This window comes from Asterias rubens, chromosome 2, assembly GCF_902459465.1.
Source record: "Asterias rubens chromosome 2, eAstRub1.3, whole genome shotgun sequence".
Lineage (NCBI taxonomy): Eukaryota > Metazoa > Echinodermata > Asteroidea > Forcipulatida > Asteriidae > Asterias > Asterias rubens.
In genome coordinates, this window is record NC_047063.1 from 24,445,665 (window position 1) to 24,459,580 (window position 13,916).

The 13,916-nt window shown below is 37.1% G+C and overlaps 1 protein-coding gene across 5 annotated transcripts in view; it reads left to right on the forward strand.

The window, feature by feature from the left end:
• Positions 1–13,916, forward strand: part of LOC117306046 (dedicator of cytokinesis protein 3-like) — a 100,317-nt gene that overhangs the window by 13,857 nt on the left and 72,544 nt on the right. For all 5 annotated transcript variants that reach the window (XM_033790877.1, XM_033790879.1, XM_033790881.1 and 2 more), the window contains exons 2-6: positions 4,744–4,827; positions 5,350–5,390; positions 9,812–9,864; positions 10,482–10,569; positions 11,678–11,911. In XM_033790877.1, the coding sequence (XP_033646768.1) occupies positions 4,744–4,827; positions 5,350–5,390; positions 9,812–9,864; positions 10,482–10,569; positions 11,678–11,911 (500 nt within the window). The remainder of the gene's footprint in view (positions 1–4,743; positions 4,828–5,349; positions 5,391–9,811; positions 9,865–10,481; positions 10,570–11,677; positions 11,912–13,916) is intronic.

A 13,916-nucleotide genomic window follows, 5' to 3' on the forward strand; every position in this document is an offset into this window, starting at 1 on the left:
CTATACAAGGGAAACGTTCACTGGACAAGAAAAGAATTTACAGAATTTCATGTGGAGATGACAAGTGCAATGGACTAAATGTAAGCAAATTCAATGAGATGAGTCTGAAAATAATCTCTGTAGAATGATCACTACGAACACGTTAGCGTACCTGCGAACTGTTTAGATTTAATTGGAACTATCCAGGTTTTGAAGACTACAGGCAAAAGATGTGGGAAACGAGGGTGCCATTGCTTGTGGCTGTAGCGATTTTCTTACGGGATAGTGATTTGAATACATTATTTTTTTTATATATTTGTTAGTACATTGTTGAAAAACTGGTGTTCCTATTTTTGAGGTTTCAATGTAGTACTTGGGCCTAACTCTAAAAACCACCCTGCGTACAATGTTTCAAAATGTAATGCATGAAAAAAAGCGATGAAAATAAACCTTCTCATAATAAAAAAAATTACCACTCAAAATGTTAAACTGATTTAGTTTTGTAACTCACTGCTGATTCATTGTGCTTTTCATCCTTTGGTCGACCGGGGACATGCACATGATTTGATTGAAGCTAAGTTGTACACAAGGTTAGAGCTTGTGCCAATATTTGACAAGCAATTTAATTGTCTCACCACATCTGTTCACATTAAAGTCAATGTGTCTTTCCTACACAATGATGTGCAGTTTACATGGTCAAAAGATAAAACACAGGAAGTTATTGTTGTACACCCATAAAAACAGTAAACAGAAGGTACATTACGTGGCTTGATACGTGTATTCTTGAATGTGAAAGCAATGACAATTGTTAGGGTACACAGCAAATATGACAAATCAATTCGAGAAAATAAAACTTTAGAATCAGTATATTAAATCAAAAACTCACACACTAATCATTGGTTTCACTTAATTTATCGGTTTAACGAAAATGCACTGAAAATATTGTCAATTCCTATGTAAATTGAAAAAATATGTAGAACAGTACAATTTTTTTTTTTTTTTTGTAAAGTACCGAATTTAAAGTCACCTGGAAATAGATTGTTTTTTCTTTCAAACATAAGAGTAATATGCTTACGAACAATCAAACAATTTTGTTAGTAATTGTTTGTCACGATTTATTAGTTTAAAAAATATATAAAGTTGTTTGGGGGGCTGACTCCACCTACCCCTTTTGTGACGTCAATCGAGGCAGACTTTGCCTGCAATGCGTATAGTAAACACACGTGCAAAGTACATGTACGTCCAAGTCGTGAGTTGGTACATTTCAAAAAGTGTTTTTCTGCATTCAGCAGCAATACACCTGGTCGCCATTGCGTGAAAAAAAAAAATTTGCAGTTGTGTTTACTCTACGCATTACAGGCAAAGTCTGCCTCGATTGGGGTCTACTCTTAAATTTGTAAATAACATAAGAACTGATTTTTTAAAACCTTAGTTAACTGTTTATTCACATTCCACTCATCAAAACACATATATTATTGACAAAAGCTTTATTTTGAAAAAAATACCACTTCCAGGTGACTTTAAGTTTAAGCAGTCCAGTGCACTGGAGTGGGGATCTGGAATTTCTGACGAGCAAAGTGTAGGTTTGTGTCCCAGTCGTACAAAATGTAGCATTCGTGTCCGTAAGCAAAAGACACTTTGCAATTAATTCCTTGGTCCTTTCCGATGGGACCTAAAGCTGTAGGTCCCACTGGTTGTGTAATGCACCTAAAAGCACCCAATACAAATATCGTTAAGAGAAGGTGCTTCTGGCATGGTTTTCTCATAGTTCTTTCCCTATGGTTTTCTGCACTGAGTTTGTACCAGAGCACCTTGTACTAAACCATAACAAGGTGGTACATTTGAAAGATGGTTTGTATTTATAATTAATAAATACCTTGGACGGTTTCAAGTCTCTGATTGGCTAAAACCCGGTCACGTGTGGGAGTGTTAACGGTGGTATAAAGACCGGCTTTGGAAAGTAGCGAATAAGTGGCCACTAAATCAGCATACATTGTGTAAACCTTGCGCGTTGCACTGTATCGCACGCTTATTTATATCCCTGTTAGTTTCATTGCAACTTCGCGCACTTACGCGTACGCGCGCTGAAAATGTATCAAATTTTAGTGCCCGCCTGTAATATGTGCGCGCGTATAAACTGACGCCGAGCTCATGCGCGCGTTTTAATGCACAAGGAAAAGCTATCGTCCAATCATTTGCCTCCTTTGACCCCAGTGAAGGCGCTGAACAGATCATTATTTCAAAGAGTCACTGGTCTCAAAGATCAGTAATGTGATTAACGCACGAAAGAGATGGGAACCATCAAAAGCTCAAATATGGCCCCTGAACATGTCTGGAAGTACTGCCGAGAGAAAAGTCACAAAATTTGGACAGTTGTAGCCGTTTAATTCGCTAAAAAGGGTATTTATTAATTGGCAATAACATGTACTACAGAGTTAAGCAAAAGTAACATTAAGTAACAGTAGGCCCTTTACATGTAATAAATAGAGTGGATATATAATGCTTTGATAAGCAGAAGCTTGTAAAAAGCCAGCAAGACAGACAAACAGACGAACATGCAAACAGACAGACATGCAAACAAAAGGACAGACGAACATAAGACATGACAACAACTCTGACACAAGATAGATCAGAAGAAATATGTAGGCCTATGTACTGCAGATAAACTTGGGACTATGTGATTTGAAGCAATATGAGCAATCAGTGGTTTACATGTAGCAGTGGTAAGCAACCAACTAACCAGCTGGACTAGTTGAACAGATATTTGACTATGTCCTTGGGTGTTTTAACTGGCTTGCAGATGAACACTGAGTCCACTGTTCGTGGATATTGCTGGTCTTAGTCTTAATCTTTTGCTACTAAAAGAATTGGTGGACAAATCATTTCACTTTACAAAAACTGTGTCTTATTTTTAATTATTAAAAAGGAAGTCCTACTAAACTTTGTGATAAAATGTCAAATTTATACTTGTAGCTTTGAGATAATCCTTTAGCATTAATGTCATCCAGCTGATATCTTAGAGGTCAATCGATGAAAAAATCAAATACACAGACTTGTACGCGCATCGCACAGTATTGACCTATGAACAACCTCCTTTTGACCTCTAAAAATATTGTACAATACACAAAGTATGTGAATTTCATACGTGCATACATTGTATGATGCAAGTTTTGAAAGCAGGAAGTGGCACTCAGGGAAATTGTTGGCAAACGAATGCAGAACTAAAACTTGAAAAATAGAAAACCACACTTGTCAGCGCTGTCGTCATGAAGTTTATTGCTGACGAACAGAGAAAAAAACAAACACTGTTTATTCACTTTTTATGTTCACAATCAAGTAGGCCAAGACAGTGTCAGTGTGTTTGTTTTCACTAGGTGGGAAAGTAACAAAAATGTGCCATTGACAACTAAAATTGTCTAAAATTGAGTTATTTTTGAAAGGAGAACATACACTGATATTGTTGTTTTGGCCTTGAACTTCCCTCTTGAACGGGCACAGCAATTTCCCTCTGGTAAGGGCCACTTCTTTGAGGAAATGTATATTTTGTATAAGAACTTTGCAAAGGGCACCAAACCAAAAGGACGGGGCACCACGGCAATTGCTGTGCGAGCCATGGGTTATTTGGAGGTCTCTTGTCAGTGTGGACAATGTCATGAGCAATAGAAATGGTTGCTTTTTATGTGTTTCTTTTTTTTAGGTGTTTGTGTTCTGTCATGTACGTAAACATTCAATTGGAGTTAATCTTAAGAAGTTCAATGGCTGCAAACAGAGCTGACTTCTTAAAAAAAAAAAAAAAAAAACATGAGCATGCCAGTCCTTATATTAGATGCAGCGAATAAAACTAAACATTTTCCATTAAAACAAACCAAAAATTACATACCCTTTTTTCCGATCGACCATTTTAAACTAGAAATTCATTATTGCAAATGTGTACAAAGTTCTACAACAACATGGGTACATGTAGTTTCTTGAAATTCTTCCATTGGTTTCATTTTGATCATTATAAAACGTACCTTAGTACTTAGAAGTCAAATGTGAAAGTTTGTTTTTCCCGCCTCTTCCTAGTTCTAGCTAAGTATAACCTGCGGTGCAGTGGTTACAAGTTCAAACGAGTACGCATAAAAGTACAGTTTGCTACGTGTAGCCTATACAATGAACACTGTATTAGTCATTCATGAAACTTTTTAACCCTTCTGATGTCTTAATTCTTTTTACTAGCAGAAAGAAACCTTTTAGAATATTGTTTTCCTTCGAACTAACTTTGACAATAAAGATGGTGGGCCTACAGTTTTAAAACAAAAAACATACAACCACTTTTTACCTATTCCATGGAAAATGCACAAAAATAAACATGTAACATGCACCATATTTTGGATATGGCTATGGGCATGAGAACATGTCAGGATCCCCAAAATGGTTGTTTAAAAAAATGTACCGTTAACATTTTCGTGCAATACCTTTAATAAAGCTTACTGTCTCAAACACAACAATAGTTGGCGGCCTATCAAATCTGTCATTGTTCTTGTTTGTACAACAACAGTACAAACATCTGGAATTGGGATTATTACACGAAAACCCCGTGGCAAAAAGGGAGATTTTGAGTATGAATTCTAGTACCCTTTGTCCCTCTTTGTACAGGAGAAAGTTATCGTAATACGGCAGATGCCAAGAGCGTAGTTGTATACATGTACGTCAACAAGTCAATATTTCATGTGTCAAAGTGATTTTCTTTATAAAAAAAAATTCATCTTTTTTTTTTACCAGCCATTTGGACATATCGGAAGTCTCATGAAAATGATCTATCCTTGAAGATCGGTGATGTTGTTTGTCTCTCAGAATCCATCGATGGTGAGTAATTGGAGTTTGGTAATTTTTTTTATTTATGTCCAGCAGTAAACAAGCATTTTATTTGGGGGCAAATTAAAAAATTGACATTGTCAAGAATTTAAGTTGACAAAGCCATGTAACCCCTGTTAGCAGGCCTGATATGCTAGTTTGTGGATGGGGAGAATTTATATTAAATTGAACAAAACTGTTTATGTATTCAGGCATGATATTAATAATGACCCTAATAATCCCAGCTCATTTGAGCTTTTTTATAATTCTGTATCGAAAAAAATAAATGACTCTTTCTCAAAATGTATCTTATTGATTTCGTTGCCTTGGTTCATCCCAAATTCAACAGTATTTCTGGAGTGATACTGCCCTCTTGTGGTAGCATGAGTCGTACAAGATTGGCAGCACTTTTTGAGAACATAAATACGATATACGATAATGGTGTTGTACCTGTATGACCTTGGCACTGAAAGAATTAACAGAGCTTTAAGAACTTGATGATGTGTTCTTTTTTTAATTATTATTTGTGTACAGGATGGTACAGAGGCCATGTTCCCCCAAACAAGACAGTTACAGTAAGTTACTGCTTATTATTATTATTACTGGTTTATTAAAAATCAAACATAGCAGAATTGTGTTTAGGTTGAATTGTGTTTAGGTTTACAATATAAAAATCTATTCAAACATCAAAAACCAACAAATATACATGAGGAGATTATAAAAATAGAGCAGCATTAGAACGCTCATTATATCGTTCTAAATAACCTGTTCTAAAACCACCTACCTTATGAGTGAATGTTCTTTCATGATGCCATTATATCACGATAATTGCATGATAATTGCACGTTTTATAAGCAAGGTGGTAATATTTGACATTCTTAAGCCCGGCTCATACATCCTGGGAACGCAAATGCGATAGGAATGTTGATGTCACAAATTCGCAACGAAACAATCACAGCTCAACTTTTGCAAAATATTTGCAGCTAAAAACAGAGTTGTAACATCAAATTCACGCCAAATTCACTTTGCATATGCATTCGCAGTAAAGTATGAACTGGGCTTTAATGAAGTGGAATCATCTGGGCTATTTTAATAAGGGTTTGAAGTGCAGGTCCTCAGAGACCTTGCACTCTGTAAGACATAAGGAGGGAGTTGAGGGTGGTCTTATTTTCTGGTAATTCAATTGTAAAATGCGCTATATACATTATAATAATAATAATAATAATATATTTATAGGACACCAAAATCCACCAAAAAATAGGTGCTCAAGACACACAGGAGGGGGAACCACACACAGCAAGGAAAATAAGACAAATAGACCAATTACACATGTAAGAACTAGTTATGAGGCAGGATACTTCTTGGAGGCAATAGAGGCCGTCATGCCCCATGGTAATTGCCTTGGTGCCCTTAAAATGCTCAAATAGAAATTTACAATTTCCTCATAGGGTGCCTTTTACCAGGGAGAAAATGCCTTGGTGCCCGAGCCCTTTCATAAAACAAAGCCATCAAGCCTGAGTTACATCTATTATTATAAGTCCATCCTTGATATTGATACGTGACTTTATTCTGCTGTTTCCATGGAGCATTCATGAGGGTTATTCTCGTTAGTATAAAACCAAGAAGGTCGGCACCTGTAGGTCGCGGTCACTTAACCACCTGCGGAATCAAAACCATTCTCCATAATCGGTTAACAATAAAGCTTGTTTGCCGCACACCCCTCAATTATTGAAGCTTGTGGGTGAGTTACACAGGGTTAGGACATCCTGCAGTCAGGAAAAACCTCACCGCAAGTCCTTGCGCTACGACCACTGCTGAGTCAATCCCACTGGGTAATGACATCATCGAGCTATTTATAGACAGTCGGAGCATGAATTAGGCCTCCTGTGTTGACTTTGGATATCCAAGGAAATCAACTTGGTCTGGAACGACAATGAAATGTTGCAAACTTGATTTTGTGAAGATAAAAAAAGATCATCATAATAAAAATAATTTGTTGGCTTTTGGAAGATTAGGACCCCATCCATTTTGTTACTGGAAAGGCGTATCCAGCCCCTCAAAAACAAAAACAAAACAACAAAACATATTTCAAAAAAATTATCAATAGCAATAATAAATTTGATACTAAAAAATAATAGTGATAACATAAAGTTATAAAACAACATGAAAATAGATAAATAAGTAAATAAATAAGGTAAAGTGATGAAAAAGTATATAATTATAATAAACTAAAATAAGTTTCATACAAAATTGATATACAAAAAAGCAATAATAATACCAGATAAATAATTAACATAAATACATAAATGTGAAAACATTTGTTTTAATGAAATAAAAATAACAATGATTATAAATAAACTCAGAAGGGAATGGGAAGTAGATCTTTTGTAGTGAAATGTGCCATGATTGGTTTGATGTTGTGTATACTCCTTATTTTGTTCCTGTACGTTGTTTTTGTATGATACACTAGTCATGACAGCACCAGGAAATTCCTCATTCTATCTGTGAAATAGTTGCAGTACAAACATCTCTGTTAAAGATTCATCTCCTGATTTCTTGTCAAAATAGTGACAAGTTTAGATGTGTTGCCTCTGAGACCTTTTTAGAGGCGTGTTCATGCTGTTTCAAACTAGAAAAACATGAACTGGTCTCCCTGTTTGCATCACACAATGCAAGAATTGAGTGTAACTTGCAAATTCTTTGCTTTCAACATGCGCCACATCTTCATGTCCCAGCTGAAGTATGCAGTGATAATAGTTAAGTGCCTTGCTTGAGGGGACAAGTGTCACAACTGGGACTCAAACCCATATATCGAGTCTATGATATGCCATTGCATTGGCTGTTAGACCGTTCCAATCATTGATACAATTTGTATAATGTACATTTCATCAATGTTCACTTACATATTATTCCATGGAAATTTCCTACTGTACATGGTACGTTTAAAAAAAAAATCTTTTTTTGAGTATTGTTAGCTGTTTCGTAGCGAAGCGCAGCGAAACAGCTCTTGTTTTTGTTAAAGTTTTTTTTATTATTTTTTTAATTATTTTTTTTTATTTGTCTGTTTCAGTACTCGCAATTTTTTGCATAGTTCCCAAAGAGCAATTGCAATGAAACTTTCAGGGATTGAAGGTTATGGTGCAATAATGATCCTAAGCAAGGATGTCATGATGACCTCATCACTGGTCACGTGACGTCATCTTAAAGGTGTTTTATGTTAAATGTTTGAAAATCTATATCAAATCAGCCAAACGAGACCGTAGGTTTCTGTTTGTGGGATGTGGTAGGGATAAATTAGGTCTTCATTTTGTTTCGTGTGCGTGACCTCACATGACCTCCACTTCCGGTTGAAACGGGCAAAAAACGGAAGTGCCCTGTAACTCAAAAGTGGTAAAAGTTATGAAGTTGCTTTCCAAGGACGTAAGTGTCTAGCAAGGGTGGGCAGTTCAAAAAAAATATTGATGACGTCACAAATTGCAACAGCGCCCTCTAGCGGCAGGTTGAAAACTCGTCAAAATGGACTTTTTGAAGATGTGTGTGGTGAAGTTTTTTGTAATCACTTCAAATTTTACACACACGTTAACTGTCAGGCAGCCATCACATGTGTGAAGTTTCAGATCAATGACGTCATCGGGGGTCACGTGACGTGGCCTTAAAGGTGCACTTTTTGAACTAATATAACTCCCTAAGTGATTATGCGATCATGTTGAAACTTGGTAAGTTGTTGGATATTGACAAGTTCTTTTGAAATCTGACATGACGTCATGATGACGTCATCACATGATTTTTTATGATGTTTTCAATTTTTACACCTTTAACACATAAATTGCTATCTGAACATGGTATAATCCAAATAATTTGTTTTATTTACATGTATGCCACATTGGGCAAATTGCTTTGAATACCCAACAAATTTATAACTCAGTTGAGAAATTTGAAAATTTTAATGATGAAACAGCTCTGCATTTGTTCACAAATGCAATTTAGCTCTAGTTATTTTTTGTTTTGCCTACAGTATGATTAAAAAATTGATTTCTCCAGGCCGTGTTATTTCCCAACTCAGTTATTTTCTTCCTGGTGAATAACAATGAAATGTATTTGCAATAACATCCCTGAATAACAAGATAAAAATACATTGATGGATTTCTACCCCTTGTGGGAAACTGCAGCAAATGTTTTCGAAGAATGTGTTTTTGCCATGTGTGTTTGTGGGAAATGTCAATGTACTTTGTTTTTTCTAAAGGAAGTATTTGTTGTCAACGATAAAATTTACCAAATGGAGGGCAAGTTATTTCCTGATTCTGTCATCTGCATACGTAACCTTAGATGATATGGAAAATGACAAGGGTATGGTTTTACAAATTAAATAAGAAAGGAGAAATAGTGTTTTGACAAGAATGTTTGGAAATTAAGTGAGAATTATTTAGTTTACAAATAAATAGGCGATGGCCCTAAATCTAAGCCTTCGAGAAACACTCTGCGCCAGGGTCCAAACATCGGGCAATGAAAACTATTTTTTTAATTTATAGGCCTACCATGAGTTCTTTTGGTTTGTAAGCAGTTTGCAACATATAATTATTCAGTGTATGGTCCGTAGTCACTTAGTTTGGGTGGGAGAGAATGACATGAAAAATAGAGGAGGAAAAATAGAGGAGATTTTTCTGACCGGTTTAGTGAAGTACATGTATTAGGACATGTAGGAGCCCAATTTCATTTAGAGAATTTACTAAGCACAACAAACTATGCTTAGCAGAATATCATTACCTGCCAAAATATCGTGTACTTGTACATGTAACATGGACCGTCTGTGACGTGACTGTGACTGATATCGTGCTAATTTTTGCTGGGCAGAAAATTTTGCTTTCAACTTACTTGCAAAAATGTCCCAAAGAGTAGGTTTTTAACTACTTAGGTTCGGGTTTAGCTTTTCCTAACCACGACCCTGGGTATTGATTTCTCTTGTTAAAATAACAATATCTGTGAATTATCTTTTTAGGGGATCTTCCCAGCTTCCCATGTACATCGCAAGGAGCAATCCAGCAACCAGGGGTAGGTTGTATTTGTATTAATGTTTTTGGTAATGGTACTTTAAATGGAGTCAATTTCTTTATGCCCATTATCAGTGCCTCATTTCAAAATAATAGCAAACATTTAAAGAAAGAAATATTTGCAATCAATCTGGTATTTCCATTTCTCGTGAATAAACTTTTCCCGAAATTTGAATAAACCATTAAAGGCAATGGACATCTTTGGTAATTGCCAAAGACCAGTATTCTCACTCGGTGTATCCCAACATATACATAAAATAACAAACCTGTGAAAATTTGGACTCAATCGGTCATCGAAGGTTGTAAAAATTTGGCCTTAATCGGTCATCAAAGTTGCAAGAGAATAATGAAAGAAAAAACACCCTTGTTTGTTGCATAATTTCCAGTTTCAGATGCTTAAAAAAGGCTTCAGGCCTGAAGTCTTTTAATATTTTAGTGAGGAATTACCTCTTTCTCTAAAACGACGTTACTTCACAATGTTTTATCTTGTCACACAGTAAATTTTTATGCTTCTATAATTATTTTGAGTAATTAACCTAGAGTGTCCATTGCCTTTGAGACCAAATAAATGAAAAGAATTGTGCAGTTCTGACATCTAGATTTTTTTCAATGTTACAGGGAGAGTCTCGAAGACACAGACAGTCTCATCGAAGAGTTAGACTGTGTCTTGAAGGAATGGCATTCCGTCTTGACGGATCGGTTCAAAGTAAGAGAACAACTTGCCTCCTTGTGTGAGGGGGGTAACACAGTGGGTGGCACATGTGGGGATTGGGAGGGAGGCTGATAGCATTACCTACATGTGTTTGCATCATCAGTGAGAGGTTTAAAATAAATTATATTGCAATAAGAAATATTTTCAAAGTAAGGCCGTGTCGGAATTGGCCGCTACGGCTATAGCTGAAGTATAGGTGTCCTTAGCAACATCCTCAGCAATTGTCAAAGCTAAAGCTGTTTCACCAATTTTGATACATGAAAAATGCTTCAAACAGAAAAAAAACTTCGCAGCCGTCGCATATGAAGTTTTTCCATTGTTTTTTGTTTTTTGTGGTACAGTACCTGAAAGCAACCAAACAAGAGTTCCAACTTGTCACTGAATTCAGTCATTTGTGTGATTTTGAAATCACCTTTAAATTTCCAACCACGATAGATGGGAAAATTGCATACTTAATTTTACCATCTAACATTTGATTGAATTTTGAGGGTAATTTAGAATAATAATAATCAATTTGATAAATTTGGTAAAATATTTCAGATGAATTGAAAAAAACATTGTATGACGAGAGATCACGTTGTCACCTACTCCTGGGGCTGAAACCGGGCTAGGGCCTTTCTTTTCAGAACCAACACTGCTAACGCAACGTTCACCTAGTATTATACCCCTACCATGTAAAGTTTCAAATCCTACTTAAAGACACTAGACAGACACTATTGGTAATTGTCATAGACCAGTCTTCTCACTTGGCGTATCTCAACATATGCATATGCACCCGTGAAAACTTGAGCCAATCGGTCGTTGAAGTTGCGAGATAATAATGACAGAAAAAACACCATTGTCACACGAAGTTGTGTGCTTTCAGATGCTTGATTTGGAAACCTCAAAATCTAATTATTAGGTCTCGAAATCAAATTTGTGGAAAATTAAGTCTTTCTCAAAAACTACGTTACTTCAGAGGGAGCCATTTCTCACAATGTTTTATACTATCAATCTCTCCCCATTACTCGTTACCAAGTAAGGTTTTATGCTAATAAATTTGAGTAATTATCAATAGTGTGCACTGCCTTAAAATTTTTCTGACCCTTGCCTTTCCCATCAGACAAACGAGATGCTATGGTTCAGCGAGCTGCGTAAGGTCATGCTTGAGTTGATCGACCTCAGACGACAGCTCATGTCTGGTCAGCTGACCCAGGAGCCGGCCAGAGAGGTCAAGATACAGATTACCAATCGCATCGATGTGGGTAATGAGAGGATGGGACTGGACCTGATACCCAGCGTGGATGGAAAGATCATCGACACAAACATATGTAGCATAGTTGATCTTCATCAAGTGGTGAGTGTCAGTCAGGGTTGTAGCTAGACCAACTTGAGTTGTAGGCAATAAATCAATTTTTTCCCCCGAAGTGTACCAAGGGCAAGTGGATCAACAAAATTTGTCATGTTTAGTTATGGGACCATTACTGCTGAAGTGCAATGATGCCAAGAATTTGGTCATTGGATTACTCAACATGGTTGGGAAGAAGTCACCCAATTAGACTCGGTGACCAATAAAAGCAAATGCATTTTATTACACTCTTCACCAACGTATAGACTTTCACTTCCCTGTTCATGAGATCAAGCTCCATACATCTGATAAACCTTGGATGACTCCAAAAACAGACGACAGGCAGTATTTGATCATTCGAGACCACCGTTGTGGAGATTCTACCGCAATAAAGTTATTCGAGCCATTAAAGCAGATAAGCACGAGTACTATCACAACAGAGTTCAGAGACTCAAGAAATCTAACCCTGCACAATGGTACCGTCAGATCCGCATTATGACAACTAAATATAAACAGCAACCTAGCATTGCACCACCTCAAGACATTGATCCTGAAAACTCTGTTGCTGTAGCAGAGTGCATCAACGCACACTTTTCCTCCATTGGCAATGACATCAACCCACTCTCAGCTACGAATCTACCCGCATACCTACCTGCCCCCACCCCAACTCCATGCATTAGGACCTGGGAAGTGTTCTCAAAACTCTTGAAAACTTAGCTGTTCCAAGGCTGCTGGTCCTGATGGCATTCCAGCTAAGATAATCCGTGAATTTGCCTGTGAGTTGAGTTTACCTCTCACGGACATCCTCAATACCTCGTTCAAGGATTCGGTCGTCCCCCCTCAATGGAAGAAAGCGGTCGTTGTCCTATACCCAAAACTAACCCCCCGACGTGGAATCAACTGAGACCTATATCGCTAACGGATCATTTTGCGAAAGTCACAGAGTCATTTATAGTTAATTGGCTCATGGAAGACATTGAACCTCTCATTGACCCCAACCAGTTCAGAGCTCGTAAGGGCCATTCTACAACACACTACTTGGTCAAACTCCTGAACAACATGTTTCAACACGCTGATAACTCAAAAAGCCTTACACGTTTAGTTGTTACAGATTTTAGCAAAGCCTTTGATCGAGTGGACCATAACATAGCTTTCACTAAACTACTTGATATGGGCGTGAGACCGTGTATAGTCCCATGGATTGCGGATTTTCTCTCGAACAGACTTCAGTGTGTGAAATATCACAACTCCCTCTCTAGCTGGTCAGTACTCAAAGCTGGCGTGCCACAAGGAACTTTGACCGGACCTGCCACCTTTCTCAGCATGATCAACGATGCAGCAATACCTACTCAGAATTGTAACCTCACCCTCAAGTATGTTGATGATATGACCTTGATAGAGAACACTAAAACTAGCAGTACCAGCACCATGCAAGATACTCTTGACCAACTTGACTTATGGGCATCAGAGAACAAAATGCTAATAAACCCAGCTAAATGTTATTCTATGGACATTACAATATGCTAATAAACCCAGCTAAATGTTATTCTATGGACATTACAATATGCTAATAAACCCAGCTAAATGTTATTCTATGGACATTACAATATGCTAACAAACCCAGCTAAATGTTATTCTATGGACATTACAATATGCTAATAAACCCAGCTAAATGTTATTCTATGGACATTACATTTGCTAAGAACCCTGTTCCCAATGACCCACTTCAATTGTCGGGTCAAGAACTTCAATCAAGTGAAGTCTGCAAAACACTTGGTATTAAGGTGGCCAATAATCTGAAATGGGACATACATATCAATGACATTATCTGTAAAGCCAGTGGGCGATTATTTATGTTGACTACCCTTAGAAGGTTTGGACTAGCAATCAAAGACCTTGTCACCACTTATGTTGGTTTTATTCAACCACTTTTAGAATATGCTGTCCCCGCCTGGCATCCTGGTCTCACTACTAAACAACACAATTCTCTGGAACGCATTCAAAAAAGAGCTTG